Source organism: Miniopterus schreibersii, assembly GCF_964146895.1.
Source record: "Miniopterus schreibersii genome assembly, chromosome: 2".
Taxonomy (NCBI): Eukaryota; Metazoa; Chordata; class Mammalia; order Chiroptera; family Miniopteridae; genus Miniopterus; species Miniopterus schreibersii.
The window spans coordinates 114,214,436-114,233,452 of NC_138102.1; the positions used below are offsets into that span (position 1 = coordinate 114,214,436).

The 19,017-nt window shown below is 34.0% G+C and overlaps 1 protein-coding gene across 5 annotated transcripts in view; it reads right to left on the minus strand.

Annotated features, from left to right (window-relative positions):
• Positions 1-3,249: 3,249 nt before the first annotated feature.
• The window catches only part of TMTC3 (transmembrane O-mannosyltransferase targeting cadherins 3), a 57,980-nt gene continuing 42,212 nt past the window's right edge, over positions 3,250-19,017 (minus strand). For all 5 annotated transcript variants that reach the window (XM_081131011.1, XM_081131010.1, XM_081131009.1 and 2 more), the window contains 4 exons: positions 11,921-12,024; positions 10,309-10,478; positions 6,767-6,993; positions 3,250-5,155 (listed from right to left, as the gene is read on the minus strand). In XM_081131011.1, coding sequence (XP_080987137.1) covers positions 4,341-5,155; positions 6,767-6,993; positions 10,309-10,478; positions 11,921-12,024 — 1,316 coding nt within the window. In that variant the 3' untranslated portion in view covers positions 3,250-4,340. The remainder of the gene's footprint in view (positions 5,156-6,766; positions 6,994-10,308; positions 10,479-11,920; positions 12,025-19,017) is intronic.

A 19,017-nucleotide genomic window follows, 5' to 3' on the forward strand; every position in this document is an offset into this window, starting at 1 on the left:
GCTTCTCATTGTGTATTGTATAATATTCCACATTTGAGTTTAACTTTCATTTCAATTTAGTTTCTGTCACTCAGGGTTAAAAATTTACCACTGATAGGAACTAATTTCACACATGCCTTTCTTAGATGACTGCTAATAAAACTACCTGCCAGCTTGTCTTTCCTTGTGGGGGCAGAAATCTCGATACACCATTGTCTTTTTCATTTTAACACTAAAAGGCAGTTCACGTTAAGGTTTTAAAAAGTATCAATTTAATACTGAATATTTAGAAATATGGTACACACAAACACCATAGTAATATAAAATGCATACAATTTTAAATTACTTTCTTATGAACTCTTAATATGGGTGGCTGACAGTTCCTAATAGATAAAATTTTGGACAAAGGTACCAGACATTTTAGAGGGGTTCATTTTAAATACCATTTAGTCATGCAGACAATTAGGAGGTTTTTAAAAAAATAAATATGACAAATATATGGATTTCTGAAGTATAAATTGACATAAAAATCTATATATTTTCATAATATTTTTCATTGAAGTGTCTTTAAAGAAGCATTCTGTAACATGAAGTTGAAAGCTTGAATCGATGTAATGAAAGCCATGGTTTTATTAAAATTGTGCAATTCACATACCAAATATATACATAAAGGTAAACACAAAACCGCAAACACATTTGTTTTGCCCGCCAAGTCATCAACCTCATAAAATTACTTACGGAAACAAATAAGATAAAGTTCCCAATTCTGAACGTTCCTAAGGAAATACACTAGGAGCAATATATGAAAAATGTTCCTCTTCCATCTGAGCAGCAGTGAAGGCGTAACAAATTGCCTGTGGGGATTGTCAAAGCTTTCCTAGAACTCCCAGGCGGTAGGTTCTGTTCTAAAACTAAAACATCCTTCACCAGCACCCTTCACAAACCTATTGTAAGTTTTCTTTCCCAAACTTATGTATGCTCACAACTCTGAACCACAGGTTAGTGAACTGAGCTAAAGTGTCCCTACCCGCCCCATTTTCCCAAAAAGGCAGTTCCAAAGGTGGGGGAGGACCCAACACTGCCTTTTTCTCACCTGAACACTTGTGAGCAAATTCCTATTACGAGTTTAAAGAGACGAAAGAACTTAAGGTGGAATAAATACCGCAAGTCCTCGAGAAACATATTATTCAATGTCCTTTTTGACGTAATGATGAAGAACAAAAAACTGATTCCCAGCTGGGGCCACTGTCTGTGTGGAACTTGCAGGTTCTCCCCATGTCTGTGTGGGTTTTCTCTAGATTCTCAATTTCCTCCCACATCCCAAAGTTGTGTGCGTGAGGTTAACTGGAGTGTCCACGGTGTCCCAGTCTGGGCGAGTGTGGGTGTGCAGTATCCTGTGACAGGAAGGCATCCTGTCCAGACGTGTGCCTGCCTTCTGACCTAAGCTGCTAGGAACAGCTCCCGCCTCCCTTGACCTTGAACTGGAATAAACGGGTTGGAGACAAATTCTCTTGTTTTAATTCATCTTTCTTAAAAGTATGTATAACTCACATTTATTTCAAATGTTTATTATTAGAAGTGTTTTGGGTCTTTACTTAGAAGTTTGGTGAGGCTTTTGTGACCAGAAATAGCTGTAGGAAAGTCTCTTAGTTATATCAATTAGTAGAACTGGTTTCATCATATGTCATTTCACTGAAAGTAGCAATTTCCAAGAACGTACTGATGGTAAGAGAGGACTTACTGTACTAGTTATCAGAAGAGCATATTCCTTAATGGAACTGAAAACACCAAAACTTAATTGGGTTATATTACTTACATTTTTTCTTTTAAAATATGTCTTTATTGATTTCAGAGAGAGGAAGGGAGAGAGACAGAAACATCAAGGATGCGAGTCATTGATTGGCCCCCCTGCACGCCCCTTGCTGGGGATCAAGCCTGCAACCCAGGCATGTACCTTGACCAGGAATCGAACTTCAGTCTCCTGGATCATAGGTTGAGGCTCAATTACTGAGCCATGCTGGCCAGGCTATATTACTTATTTTAAAAGTTAATACAGGAGAGAGAATAGGATATTTTAAAATTAATTTAGAGCAGTGGTCCTTAACTCTGACCATAAATTAGAATCAATTGGAGAGCTTTTAGAAAAACTTAATAGCTCCAACCCTAAAAAATTCAGAATTAAATGTTGTGGGATGGGTCCATATTAAGAGCCCTCAAGATGACTAATATAAAGTGAGGGCTGCGAAACACTGATTTGGAAAAACTATGAATTTCAGGTTGGATTTGACTTAAATTATTTAAAATTCAAATATAAATTATTAGCACTTCCTACATGGTAGGCACTGTTCTAAGAGTTAATAAGGAGGAAATTCTTCTTTCTATAAAAATCGTTGGATAATGCTAATATATATTTTATCTTTTGAATAGTTATATAACTTTACTAAAATATTACTCAAAGCTTTTATTATGGTCTGCTGTCATGAAAGATTTCCTTCTACTTTTCTGAACTATACTCACTTGTTACTATAACCAAAGAGATCACACTCAGAAACTTTCTCAAGATATGTGGGAAGAACATAACATAGATTCCATTTTTCAAGTCATAGTATATGAGGTATTCTCAACTATATATCTGGAGTCACAGTCATAATTTAGGAACTGAAATTAGGTATTACTTTAATAATTAACAGAGTCTCCTGCATCAAGAATGAACTAGCATTAGTGTCAGTGCTTGCTTTAAACTGCCTAAAAAATAACCTATGAGAGAGTCTCAGGGAACCTAGTACAAGTGGGTCCTTAATACAGACCATATTTCTTGTGACCCATTTCTAAAACACTTATTTCTTTAAAAAAGTTATAGGGATATGGGTTTTGAAACATACATAATTAGAAATTAGTTATCTCAAAAGAATCCCCCCAAAATACATTTTTTGAAATACTTCATAATTAGAATTTCTACTATCCCAGGATGTTAGCTTTAACATTTTAAGTTAACACCAACTTTATTATGAACTTCATTTGAAATGCATTTAAGAAAAATATTAGATTTAAATTAATAAATCTGATTTGTATCTACTCTTTAGTCTAACAGTTTTCAGGTTCAAATATGCTAAAATCAACTGACCAATTTATTAATTCAATATTAGGGTAATTATCCTTTATAGCTGGACAGAAGGCCAAAAATGATGGAATTTTTGGTTACATCGTAATATATGCACACACAGGAAAATGCAGTAGCAATTTGTTTTCCATACTTAAAAGAATTAAAGTAGCTTTAAAATTTTTATGAAAGCTCAGTAGTTAAAATAAATATTTAATAAAAACATACACCATAACAAGATATTAAGACGTGTTTAAAAATAACTGTTGTCACATTGTTTGCCTTCAATTAAACAGAAGAACTCAATTTAGTTGCTTAAGAAATCTAGTAATAATTAAGGTTTTGGGGAACAAAATTAAAATTCAAATAACACTAGAGAGATAACACTAAGATGAAAGAGAAACTTACTATGTTTTAAATAAAAAGTTTAAATAAAGTTATAGTTTTTGAGACTTCTTAATGACTATGACCCTAAGAAACATGAATAGTTTGGGGAGTATAGTCAAAGATAATCATGATTATGCTGTGAAATTCTCAGTATGTTAAAAAAATAAAAATACAGTATATATGAGCACCATTAGAAATGTGTTGTATGTATATACATATATTTAAAACTTTGCCTGATTAAAATTTGCATTTAGAGTGAAGGACAAGCACATAATTATAAAAATACATTCTTAAGCTCACGTCTTATGACTTATTTCAAAATGTTTTAGCTGGCATTCCTTCTAAATATGAACAAAAGATTATAAATAATGCCAGTATTCTTTCATAGCCAAAGTTCCTTAAACAGAAGGTCAGTGAAGAAAAAGGAAAGCATTCAATAAGTGTTTTCAATCCACAGCCTGATTTCAGCAGGTAAAGGAAAAATGAAGCCAGCTAACAAATGGGAATTCACAGAATGAAACAGCAAATGTTGGGCTTGCCCCCAAAGGGTTATTATTCAGTTCTCACACTACTTTTTACTAAGAGTAGTCAAGATTATTCTGCTGGAAGAATCTTCCTTTTATACTAAAAGGTACAAATTAGCCACCTATAATTTTTCTGCTATATTCACCAAAACTCAGAAAACTATGCCATATCTTATATAATACATACCCTGGGGTCAGAAAGGTCTTTAATAAAAATCTTATTTTGATCTTATGTAGAGGCAGCTCATGATAGGCTATTATGAATCTTTGCTGTTTCAAAGCTGCCATAAACAATCAAATGATATAGACTGAAGTTCTGTGAAACCACTGTCACCTAATAAAGAGTAATGCTATTCACCATTTAAAATACGTTCAATCTCTTCTAGTCTTTTTAAAGCAGCAACTCTTTTCTTCTCAATTTCTTTGATTTCTTTTGTTGTTTTGTGAGGGGTCTCTTTGTCTGTATCTTTTCCTAACTGTTGGTTGGTTTCAGACTGACTTTTATCATCAATTGTTTTTATTATCTGTGTGGGTCTGGGTTCACTTCTTATTTCTCTTGCATTTTCAGTTGGAATTTTTTTTCCCTTTACACCTAAAGGCTTAGTAACTGGGAATATTGGTTGTTCTATTAAACTAGATGCAGAAATTTTATCCCTGACTATATTCAAATGACGCTGGATATATTCTTCACGTGGTGCTAATGCTAATGTTTCAAGCAGGCATCTCTCAGCTTTTAATAAGTCTTTCTCTTCAAAATAAACAACACAAAGATTGTGTTTTCCTTGCACATTGCTTGGGTCCATCTCCAAAATCTTTTCAAAACATTTTTTTGCTCCAAGTATATCTTTCTTTTGATTCATTAGAATGTCTCCCTTTAAAATGAGACCCTTGATATGATCAGGATAATATTTGAGTAACTCTTCTAAAACTGGCAAAGCCATTAATTCCTTTGCAGTCTGAGAATACAGGAGAGCCAGATTAAATAAAGCACTTCTGAAGTCAGCTTGTAATTTTATGGCTTTCTTCATCCACATCTCTGCTTCAGAGTTTTTTTTGTCATCCATGGCAAGCATTCCCAGATTGAAATAACCATTAGCGTCTTGAGGCTCCTCATTTATATAACTTAGAAGTCGTTTTCTAGCTTCAGGTCTGAGTTTAACCTCACCTATGAATATTTTAAAAAAAAAATAATATTGTTAGCAAATAAATTAAGTCAGAGGAAAAAAGCCACTTTAATATTTTATCTAGTTAGATTACAAAAAGACAGCATCGAAGTAACTAACTGCTGTACAGGAATCAAAAAGCAAATCTTAAAGTCTTCATAGGAAAGACAGTGTGTTTAAAAACACTGAAATGATAGCAAATATCTCCTTACAGTTTGAAAGCTAGCTGGGGGTAGCAGAGGAAGAACACAGAATTAAAAGAGGCATGAGACTTGCCAATAGACATGTATACAAATTTGTTTCTGTTAACAGTGTGACTTTATACATTGAACAAGTTATTTAACTTCTTTGGGTTAACTCATGAATTTTCTTAGAATTACATGAGATATATGTAAAAATGCTCAGTAAACATTAACTATTACTGGATAAACAAAATGTTTCTGTCTTACTAAGATTTTTGTATGTTACTTCAAATTCTTTAGAATGTTTCAAAGGTAAAAATAGACCATTAAATATAAAGCTTATAAATATAAATTAAGATTTAGTAAACAGTTATTGAGATAAATTTATTGCAAATAACTACAAAAAAATTTCAAGTTCATCAACTATAAACTTTAAGGTACAACCTTGTGTTGGATAATGGGCCCTTTCATGATTACTAAGGTTAGCTAACTTCACAAAAATATTAGCTCTTTTCTAAATTTATACTTTTTTGAATACCAGGCTAAAGACCTTCCCCTCTGTTCTTTTATTTGACAATATGATGAATAAAGATAACCTGAAAATAAAGCAGTAGGCTTAAGTCCCTATCTTGGACTAATTACCACACTGGCTATATAAAGTTGGGGTAGTTATTATATCTATTTGGTTCTCACTCTGTAATCCATTAAATAGAAGATTGTTAAAAAGTAAACTCAAAGGTCTTCTCACTCTAGAATAATATGACCTTATGATCCATTCACTTTTTTGCAAGTTTTAAAAAAGAATTAACTTAAAAATGTAACTATAGAGATTTTCCAAACATAAAAGATGATAAATCATATACACTGTCTTCTGAGTAGTACTAAAATCCCTATATATCAAAAATCCTGATTTATTATAACTTAGTTTTGCTAAATCATAGAAATTATAGGAAATTACAATAATATCTCAGAGAACAGTAAAACTGGATATAAAATAACCAAAAGTATTTGGTTTTATAAATCAAGCAAAGTTAGATATTTTTTTTCTAAAACATATAATGTTCTTGGCTCCCTAGAAATTATGTAAAAAATTTTTTACAAGTTCAGATTATTTGAACAATATTTACATGAGATTATATTTTCCTGCATAAAAATAACAGAATAAATTAATCAGGTATTCCTTAACAGACTGCCTGAAAACCCAGTCTTAACATATACGAGAAGAACTAACAATTAGCATTGTCTTATATGTTAATGCATATTACTTGAGAAGTTTACTTCAAGTATGTTACATATTCTACTTATAAGTCATTTATACAGTTTTGATATAAACTATCCATCCATAAAATGTTTGCTACAGGTAAGATATTTTAAGTTAAGGTTTTCAAATTATAATGTCTTTAAATGTAGAAATATTTTGAGAAAACATACCTGATTCTTGCATTAATATAGCAGAATTGAATAATGCTAGTTTATGCTTTGGATTTAGTTCTAAAGCATGATTAAAGTTTTTCAGAGCTTCATTTGGTTCTTTAAGTTCAATCTGAACAATCGCCAAGTTGTACCAAAGATCTGCATTATTTCTGTCCAACTCTAGTGCTTTAAGATACGCTTCTTTTGCTTTGAAAGGTTTATTCATTTTTAAAAGCAATTCTCCTCTGTGGAAAAACCAAGCACAAGCTTTACTTACAACATTACCATGTCAGTTTGTAGATACTATTTTTGACAAATTTTAAGCTTTTCCATATGTTCACAGCTTTCTTTTTTCCTTTTAATTGAGGTTCATAAAGCTCTTTTTCAAAATAACCATCTGGCCAAAGAATACTGAGAAAAAAGAACAAAGCTGGAGGTATCACATTCCCTGACTTACAACTATACTACAAAGCTACAGTAATAAAAAACAGTATGGTACTGGCAGAAAAGCAGACATGCAGACAAATGAAACAGAATTGATAGCCCAGAAATAAACCACACATATATGGATAACTAATTTTCAACAAAGGAGCCAAGAATATACAAAGGAGAAAGGAAAGTCTCTTCAATAAATGGTGTTGGGAAAATTGGAAAGCACATGCAAAAGAATGAAACTAGACTGCTATTTTATACCACACACAAAAATGGACTCAAAATGGATTAAAGACTTGAATGTAAGCCCTGAAACAATAAAATACATAGAAGAAAACATGGGTGCTAAACTTATGGACCTTGGTGTCAGAGGATTTTTGTGAATTTGACCCTAAACTCAAGAGAAGTAAAAGCAAAAATAAAGGAATTGAACTACACCAAACTAAAAAGCTTCTGCACAGCAAAAGAAACAAAACAAAACAAAACGGCAACCAACTGAATGGGAGAAGATATTTGCAAACAGCATCTCCAAAAGGGGCTAATATCCAATATATGTAAAGAATTCACAAAACAACAACAAAAATCTGATTAACAAATGGGCAGAGAAGCTGAATAGGCACTTTTCCAAGCAAGCTACGCAGATAGCCAACAGATGTATGAAAAGCTGTTCAACATCACCAGTTATTGAGGAAATGCAAATCAAAACCCCAAATGAGATACCACCTCACCCCTGTTAGAATGGCCATTATAAAAAAGACAAGAAATAACAAGTGTTGGAGATGTGTGAAGCAAAGGGAACCTTCATACACTGTTAGTGGGAATGTAAATTAGTGCAGCCACTATGGAAAACAGTATCGAGTTTCTCAAAAAATAAAGAATAGAACTACTGTATGACCCAGGAATTCCTCTTCTGGGTATTTACCCCAAAGCAGGAAAACACTTAGCATAAAGATATCTATACCCCTATATTCATCGCAGCATCATTTACAGTAGCCAAGGCATGGAAACAACCTAAGTGTATCTATATTACTCATCCATAAAAAGGAACAAAACGTTGCACTTGTGACAACACGGGTGACCCCTGAGAGTGTTATGCTACATGAAGCGCCAGAGGGAAAAGGACCTAAAATATGACCTCACTCATACGAGGAATTACAGCAAAAAGCAACAAACCAACAAGACACAAACAGAAACAAACTCACAGATACAGACAACACAACGGCAGTGACCAGGGGGAAGAGGCTGGTCGGGGGAAGGCGAAATAGGTAAAGGAGTCAAACACATGGTGATGGGAGGAAACCAGACTTCGGGTGGGGATCATGCAATAGAGTTTACAGATGTCAAATTGCAATCTTGTATACCTGAAAATTATATAATGTTATTAACCAATGTGACCCAAGTTTAATAATAATAATAATAATAATAATAATATATAAACTATCTGACACTCCTCAAACCTTAACTCAGTAGTTTGGCAAATTTGGCTTGATATGTTTTCAAATATTATTAAAGAAAAAAGCATTCATGACTTTAGAGAGTAAGATGTGGGGAAGTATTCACAGAAAAAAAAGATTCATTAAATATATCTTTAAAAGAGACAGTCTAGACTACTTCAGAAAAATGAAAGCAACCAGAATGGGAGATCAATTTGTCAGGAGACCAGTGATAGCATTTTAAGAAAGAAAATAAAAACAGTAGTGATGGGAAAATTCCAGTATTGTAATCTATGTTAGAAGTCTTACTTATACAAAAAGTAGAACATTAGAAAAATATTAACCCTTATATTAATTATATCTTCAATGTATTCTTTAAACATTTTAAATTTAATTTTATTGGTAATTTTAGAAAGGAAGGGGGAGGGAGAAACAGAGGGACAGAGAGAGAGAGAGAGAGACTGAGAGAAACATGGATATAAAAGAGAAACAAACATCCATCGGCTCCCACTGGGGTCAAACCCGCCACCTTTTGGTGTGGCTCCAACCAACTGAGCCACACAGGCCTGGGATAAAGTATTCTTATAAAATAAACATTTACTAAAAAAAAAAAAAAAAAATTTTTTAAAAACTGATCAAGAAGGGGCGTTAGTGCCACCTGGAGATAATGTTGAGAAACACTGGAACTGAGGATCAAAAATTGAAAACTATTCTACAAATCTTTCTAATGTGGTTCTATTTCCTTTTAGAGAGTTCAAAACAACATTTTGGTTAAGTACACACACACACACACACACACACACACACTCTCTCACACACACATCAATTTAAGTAATGAAGCAAGAGTACTTTTATAATACTGTTCTTTCCTAAAGTGTCAGCATAGGAATGAAATCAAATGTACAACTATTCTTAAGTAGGGAAATTTTAGATGAGTGTTCAAATATTATCTTTTCATGCAGAGACTGCTGAATAATTCTTTATGTATTAACACATGAAAGGTTTTATTTACAGATGCAACCCCACTAAACCTAGCGAATTTCAAAAGGTAATGGATAAGGCCGAACAGAGATAGCCTCCAAGTAATGACAGGATCAAAAACTTATTAAATTCTGAATGCATTTTCCCCATAGAAACAATGTCACAAATTATGATTAGGTTTCTGGGCCGGGCTTACAAAACAAAGTTTAACGCACTATTTTTCTCAAGTATAATACAAACAGTAACACAAGGGAAAATATATCAAGTTCTGACATGTGATGCCAAAAATTTATTTTTACTGACAACTAAAAAGTTTCTTTGTGGTAAAGGCATTAATAACCAGTCAATTCTCAGTATGTATTTAAGCGAGCTCCTCAGAGTTGGATACTAGAAGTACTAATTATAAAATGTTAAGTTCCAGGTATTTTAAATAAAATGAATTTGGTGATAAGAAGCAAATGAAACTAAGGGAGGTTCTTTCTTTTAACCTTTCTTTCACATAAAACCTAAAGTTTGATATTATAAATTATGGACTCCCTTGTCAATTTCAAATACAATCAATTAAATTTGACTGTTAGTCTAAGTTTCTATACTGTTGGTTGCAACGAAGATTATGGAGGGGGAAAAAGCTAATTTAGTCAAAATAGTCAAAATGTAACATGCAGATAGATGTAGCTTCAATCTTCTATAAAGGTATCTTAAAGTGAACAATACCTGCTAATGTAAGCCTGCTTGAAGTCAGGCCTCATGCTTATCGCTTGTCGATACAGCTGATCTGCTTCTTCCAGTCGGGACTCATCTGTACGGATCAGGTTGGCCAGATTAATATAAACGTTTAGGTGGTTAGGGGCAATTCTGGCTGCATATTTTTTACCAGGAATAATCTGTTCAAGAGAAAAGGCATTTTCATAACTGGATATTTCATTACCAAATAAAAGTCAAAAGTAAGTAGGTCTAGTAGGTTATTTAAAATATATACAGAACATAAAAAGATAATGCTATTAGTTTGTTACTATGTTAAAATAAACTATAAAAATGTGAAAACATCTATAGTCACAACATGTAAATTAAAAAATATTTTCTTGCACTAAAGGATATGTTTTTTTCATTCATGCCAGCTCAATAGAATGAAGTCATATAAATCTGAACTTTTACAGGCTAAGGTCTCAGTATGTTTACATCAGACCAAAAACAGAACTCAGGACTCCTTTCTCTGTCTAGTACATTTGTTAAACCATGTCAACTTGCATGTTGTCAGCAAAATATTTCCAGGTAATGACAACAAGGTAGTTAATTTTATGTCAGTTATACTAAAACCTCACTTTTCTGGTGGAGTTAGAAAATAAAATTATCTTATTAATTGATTATTCAGGTTAAATAAAAGTTACTATATATAACATATATGGACCCAAATTTTCAATGAACAGAATTGTATTTGATAAAAATCTATATTGAACACAATTTAACTGTAGAATCTTAGTAATAAATTCTTAAGACATCATGTGGTTCAACTTTGTTTTTAAAACATTTACCAAACTATCTAATCATTTTAATATTACTACTATTAATATAGTATTAATACATACTACAATTGAAAAACTGTAGCCCAGGTTAAACTGTATTTTCCAATGATGCATAGCTCGTCAAGAGCAGAATCAGACTTTTCCAACTTTGATGTTATATTGTGATATCAAGTGAATCTTGGACTTGTGTCATAACAACTGATGGACACAATATAGCAACAGAGATGTATCCATTTTGTTTTATTCATTTATTTTTTGGTAAGAATAGTGCTAAATTTAGTGCTTTATATACATAAATACAATTCTCTTCACTTGGTTAATTTAACTCACTGATAACTTGTAATCAAGAATATAAAACATTCATTACTTTATGAATTTATAGTTTTACAGACTATACAAAAAATAAAAAATTTTAAATATGTTTTTATTGATTTCAGAGAGAGGAAGGGAAAAGGAGAGAGAAAGAAACATCAATGATGAGAGAGTCATTGATCGGCTGCCTCCTGGAGATCAAGCCCAAAACCTGGGCGTGTGCCCTGATCAGGAATAGAACAGTGATCTCCTGGATCATAGGGTGATGATCAACCACTGAACCACACTGGCCAGGCACAAAATTTTTTTTTTAAATTGAGCTAAGTAAATGTATTCCTTTATAAAGCTTCTAATAAATACATGGTTCATTGGACATCTTACTTTTATATTAATAAATTGAAGAAAAGATAAGGGTTTTCCACCTAGATACTTTTATTCAATATGGATATTTAGCAGCCATGACACAACAGGAATAAATTACGACAACTTACTTGAGGCATCAGTGACTTAGCCATCATGTAAGATTCTTCAGCTTCTTTGGTTCTATTTAAATTTTTATAAGTTCTTCCTACATTCATGTGGGCACCAATATCATCTAGAATTTTAAGAAATTATTTGTTAGCAAATATACTAAATAGAATTTAATGTAAACTACTAAGAGAACATGTTTCTAGCACCAATAACACTAAGCAAAAAATGCAAAAGCAGGCATTCCTCCTTAAAGGTCTTCTAATACAACTTGTTATAATTTATGACCAATGCTACACTAGCAAATTATTAAAGTACTGTAAAGACAGAAAATACACATATAACATGAAAAAACTATCTGAATGGAACCCTGACAGATTAAGACATGAGAGGAAAGAAACAGAGGCAATGAAGAAATTTACATCATTTTTCTTCACTGTATTTTAATATACTATACTAAGGCTTGCTTCCATTTCCTAAGCTCACAGCTTTGGAATTTACTCAAAAAGTATGGCTCAACTCTAAAAGTAAAAAGGATCTACAAGTAAAAAGGATTACCATAATTCCTAGAATTATTTCAAATGCTATAACTAACAAATACGTACCCATGGTGGGACAGGGGCAAAAAGATATGAAAAAACTTTGTGATTTTATATTCTAAAATTTTTGTGAATGTGGTTGGAATAAAAGTATAATGGAATGTTAGCATTATATACTACTACTCAATATGTAGCAGCCCATCTCTCTTAAATGATGATAAATTCCTACATAATTTATTTAAGACTTTTTTAAAAGGTTGTGTTAATATCAGAATGTCAGGAAATTTTGTCTCATTTTCTGATACAAAAAAATTGAACCCTCAGCAAGTTTATCAGGAGTAGAAAATTGTGCAAATAAAATAAGATATGAGAGTTTAAGACACATTTTCCAGTAGATATTTCAAAGGTCTGGAATAAAGACAGAAAGAAGGGAAATCTTAGATCAGACAAATTTTAGCCAACATGAATCTCTAACAGACATGACATGGTTTCAAATTACAATTACTACTTGCCTGTGACCGATGATTTTGCAATTGTGGAATAGGTCTCTGCCTGCAACTCCCAGGACACATAGGGGCCAAGCATATATATCTTAGGCATTCCCCTAGGAGGAGAGTAACAGTCCTAAGATCTTGCTACATTATGTTTCAGGCTGGCAATTGTGTGCACTGCACCAAAACGGCCAGATATAGTACAGGTCTGTTTAGAGAACTAGGGGACAAGACTGGAGGAAGGAGGTTGATTTCTGGTTTTAGATGTATTGCTGAATCTCATGGGGTTCTCAGGAGGGGTGGTCAAGCAAAAAAAAAACAAAAAAAAACTTAGCCTACCCATTCCCAATCCTGGCTGCTTTTAAAAATTGATACCTTAGTCCCTCCCAGCCGTATCAAAATAATCTCCAGAAATAGGATCTGTAAAATGTTTTTTAAAAGTTTAAAAGGCAATTTTGATGTAGAGTCAAGGTTGAAATACACTGCACTACCAAGTGCACATACAGTAGGTAGTCTTTGCTTCTATATAGCTCAATTTTTCTTAAACATCAGATATATTTATGCCATTTACTACAGAGATCAGAAATTTAGTCAGGAAAAACTAAGAATACGTAAAACCTGAAAAAAATTAAAGTTTAGATACATGTAATTATGTCAGCTAAGTAAAATGTTACAGAAATCAGTCCCAACTAATCTTACAAAAGAGGTTATCTATTTGGATGAAAAACCAGGAAAATGGATACCCAATGGAATCAGGATCTTAGAATTATGGTGAGGAGACACTGTCATCAATAAAGATTCCAGACACTAGAGTATGCAGCCCCACTTTCTCAAAGAACAAACAATAGCCATCAGACAGCCTTTAGTATCAAAAGGGTTACCCAATATAGCTAATAAAATGAAATATATGTTACAAAGTTTTAGGGCTGCAGAAGAGGAAACAAAATTACTGGTAAGGTAAATTTAAATTTGAAAAAAAGGTAAGAAAAGCAAGCAAGATGTAAAATACAATGATATTTAAATGATGAGAAAGCTATAGAATTTCAAAGAACCACCTTGCTATTATGAATGCACTATCCAAGCCCACAACAGCAGGAATCAATCAGTCTGTCTTTAATTCAGTGTAAACAAGGACTGGCATGTATCAGGCAACTCTGTGCCTAATAATTCCTCAGCCACCAACAGTGAAGTCGAGGATTCCCACCTTGATGGCTCAGGCATCTATGCTGCTTTCCAGTATTTCCTATTCAAAACTTGTCTGTCAATGCATTTAAAAGGTAAATTTATAAACACCTGGGAACTTCTAAACTCTTTTTAAAAGTCAGTTATTTCCATCTTGATGGTATCCAAATTGAATAACAGGTCCATGATTCTTTTCTGATATAAACAGTTTCAAAGATTTGGACTTAGATAAAAATGAAATGATTGACTTTATGGAAAAAACTAATCTTGGAGAATTCTGGTGGTCCTTGAGAAAAGTGTATCCTTGTCTTGTAAAGGTGTTTATGGAAACTGTAATTCCAATTGCAAAAAGTTTTTATCTTTGTGAACTGGGCTTTTTAAAAACACTTGTAACCACCAAAACAAAACAAAATTGCAATAAGTTGTTCATTTAACATGATATGCATATCATGGCCAAAGATTATTGTATAGTTTATATTCTCATTTTGGCTAAGCAAGAAAAGCCATTAGACTGATTTTTTTTTAAAAGTTAACTTTACAATGTAACAGATTCCTACTCTGTGTGATGCTATACTGTTCCAGGGTTTTAAATAACATCTTTATGCTTGTTACTCTGAATTTCTATACCTAGCCTATTCCCCTTATCTCAACTTATAAATCTATACCTGTATATCTAACAGGGGCAAAAAAGGGCTCCTGATTCTCCTCCCTAAGTGTCATTTCATTTGTCAAATCTATCTATGAAGAAATAGCTAGAAAACAAAGAATAATCTGAGAAGCCCCTGAATGCCAAATTCAATGTTTGTAAGATTATGTGCTTTTTCATAATAAATTGTAATAAACTGGTTTACCTGTTTTCTTAGTCCCTGGCTTATCAGAAACAACAATTTTGAGAATATGGTAGGGAAGTCATACTAAAGGAGACAGGTTCAGCAAGTATCTCAAAAATAGCAGAAGTTAACAATTGACAATGAAAATAAAATAAAACTGAGTGCCTATACCTAACAACGTCCTGTGATATGCACACTATTCACTAGAGAGAATTAAACATGCACATACACACCCACCTAGACCACTTAATTTAGTCATTACAACAATGCAATGAGAAAAAATTACTGTCCCAATTTAGAAATAAGAAAGATAAGGCTGAAGGAGCTTAAATAACATCTAAGTCTCAAAGTCCCTGTGTATATGACATCAAAGATAACTTTGTTTCTTGGAAAACTCCTAGAAGAAATCTACAAGACTTTACAAAGTAATAAATTAAAACTACCACAGTCAGTGACCCCTGACTGTGGACAAGACCGTGCTAGATGATGCAGGGGGTATGAAGATGAGTAAGATGTTCATGCTGCCCCTGGGGAACTACGAAATTTAAATAAATATTTTTCATAAATAAACATAAATGATATAGTACTAAATAGAAAATTACAAATATAGGAAAGACACAGAAGTAGTTGTAAAAAGTTTTGAAGATGAGCAACATCTGCTTCTAACTGGAAATATAGGTTGTTTTTTAGAAAGGAAGCCATGTAAGATGGGCTGTAAAAGATGGGTAGGACATGGTACAGGCGGATGGGAAAGATGGGAGGAGCCAAGAATTCTAGGCTCAAAGAAGCAAAGTGAGGAAACCCAAGGTATGGACCCTATGTTTTGAGGAAAACTAAACTATATAAAGAGTAAGGGGAGGTACAACTGGGTAGCTAGACCATCAGTCATATTTCTCTTCACCATTCTCTCACTGAAATTTGGCTTTGCCCTGGGGACATGGGTTACATTATGGCTCTTCCAAGCGGTCTCTGTGTTCTATCCTGCACAACACCGGGCCTGGAAGAAGGATAGGTGTCCTCCTTGATCCTTATGACCCAAACCATTCCCACTCCTCCTTAAAATCATCAACTCTAAATGTCAGGTCACTAAACTATATTATCTACTATCCCTCCTGGTTGCATTCGCCAATCTTTGGGTCATAGCTCCTGGCTCCTTGTCATTCTCTCCAACATCATGGTTGTCAAAATTCTTAGTGATTTAAAAATTTACATAGATGAAATCTTCTACTACGTGACCTTGATGTCTTTTCTCCCAATGATTTTCACCTCCAACTTAAAAGTTATTTCATTGGCCATAGTCACAGCTAATAGAAAAATAGGAGGCAGTGCCTACCACTACCTACACCTTCAAGGACATTTAGAAATGTGTGTGTGGGGGGGTACATTTGGGTCATCATTCTGAATGGAAAGTAATGATGGCATCTGGGGTGTGTGTGTGTGGGGGGGTCACATTTGGTGTATGTCCTAAAATAGAGTTCTGCACACTTGAGTAGCATTACTACTGAAGAACATTTGTGCTCTAGCTAGACTCTACTCAAACACCAACACTTTTTCAGGTCTATAAACCTTATCACCTTTCCTCCATGACCTCATCTTCCCCCTCACATACCTTCTTAACCATCTTAGATTCTCTGTCCCATTAATATAATCATCCCCTCACCCCTTTCTTGTTTAGTAACACATATGACAAAATCCTAATCCTGTTTAACAAAATTCTCTATGCCTGTACCACTGCAGCTGCAAAGCAGTAGGAGACAAGCATATAACCATATCAACTGGCTTAATTTTAAGTATTCTTAACCCAAGTAGGGTGTTAGAGCTGCTTGACAATTATACCTACATTTTCCTAGTCTATACAGTTTCCTAGGTGTTTGTTTCTCAAAGTGTGATTCATGGGCTAAGCATCACCTGTGAACTTAAGAGAAATGTAGAACTTCAGGTTCTACTCTAAACCTTTATCTATCAGAACAAGCACCATACACAACAAGATTTCCAAGTGATTCTTAGGTACATTAAAGTTTGTGAAGTACTAACCTAGAAAATTGTTCCACATTTTCTACTCTTAGATCTCCAACACTTCTCATTCCTTCCTCACTCTCTACTGATGGTTTTGTTTCCTGAGAAAACAGGAGCAAAGGGCAACTTCCAGAAACTTCCTGCATATCATCTATTCACCTGCCCATATCCACGTCCATACGCTCTGTCTTCCCTGCTACCAAAGGTTAACAATCGGCTCTACAACTGAATGAAATCCTCAATCTGTGCACCAGATCCTATTTATCTCTTCTCATCTATTCAAGGACACCAACTCAATAATTTATTCCCTCACCCTGAATTATTACTTTTCCCAGCTTCAATGGATTAGCTGCACACATGCTGTTTCTCCCATCTTAAAACGAAAAAACAAAACCCTATCATCCTACTACCCTCTTGACCCCATACCCAGCACCACCACTTCTTATCAGTACCCTTTCGGAGTTTTCATTACCAGTTGTTTCCCATTATTCCTCCCCACTCTCCTAAACTCACTCCTAGCAGGCTTTTGCATCTATCACTCTACCAAAATTGCTCATCAGTGCCAACCAACAACTCCACTATGTTTAAAAAACAAATTCCATTTTTTGTGTCTATTTTTTAAAATAATGTCTTATAGTTTTCAGTGTATATGTCCTTCATATCCTTCGTTAAGTTTGTTCCGAGGTATTTAATTCTTTTTGTTGCAACTGCAAAAGGAATTTTTTTTTCCATTTCTTTTTCTGAAACGTCATAGGCAGTCTATAGGAATGCAATGGATTTTTGTGCATTGATTCTGTATCCTGCAGCTTTACTGTATTTGTTAATTGTTTCTAATAGTTTTTTAGTGGAGTCTTTAGGAATTCCTATATAAAGAATTATATCTGCAAAAAGTGACAATTTTATTTCTTTATTCCCAATTTGGATGCCTTTTATTTATTTCTCTTGCCTGATTGCTCTGCCTGGACTTCCAGTACTACGTTGAATAAGAGTGGTAAGAATGAATTTCTTTGTCTTATTCCTGATCTTACAGGAAAATCTTTTGTTTCTCTTCATTGAGTATGATATTAGCTGAAGATTTGTCATATATGGCCTTTATTTGTTGACGTACTTTCCTTTTATACCTATGTTGGAGAGGATGTGGAGAAAAAGGAACCCTCATTCACTGCTGGTGGCAATGTAAACTGGTACAGCCACTATGGAAAACAGTGTGGAGGTTCTGCAAAAAATTAAGACTAGAATTACCATATGACCCAACAACCCTTCTTTTGGGTATCTTCCCCCAAAATTTGAAAACATTTATTTGTAAAGATAGATGTCCACCTATATTCACTGCAGCATTACTCACAGTGGCCAAGACATGGAAATAACTGAAGTGTCCTTCAACAGAGGAGTGGATGAAGAAGATGTGGTACATACAATGGAATATTACTCAGCCATAAGAAAAGATGAAATACTGCCATTGTGACAACATGGATGGATCTTGAGAATATCATGTTAAGCAAAATGCGTCCAGAAAAAGCCAAGAGCCATATAAATGCACTTATATGTGAGATATAAAACTGAGAGCAAGCTCGGCCAGGTGTGGCTCAGCGGTTGAGCATCGACCTAGGATCCAGGCGATCAGGGTTCGATTTCCGGTCAGGGCACATGCCTGGGTTGCGGGCTTGATCCCCAGTGGGGGGCGTGCAGGAGGCAGCCGATCAATGACTCTCTCATCATTGATGTTTCTGTCTCTCTCTCTCCCTCTCTTTTCCTCTCTCTGAAATCAATAAAGATATATTTAAAAACAACAACAACAAAAAAAAACAAAAAAAACCCCAAGAGCAAGAAATGACCCTTTTCTTGGCATTGCGTTACTGTCCAAAGAGCATGTTAAAAAACACCCCTGAAAGCAACAAATAAGCAAGACAAACAAACATTTATAGACATATACAACAGTATAGTGGTTGCCAGAGGGAAGGGGGAGAGGTGGTAAAGGGTAAAGGGGTCAAATATATGGTGACAGAAGGAGACTTGACTTTGGGTGGTAAACACACCTTGCAACATATAGATGATATATTAT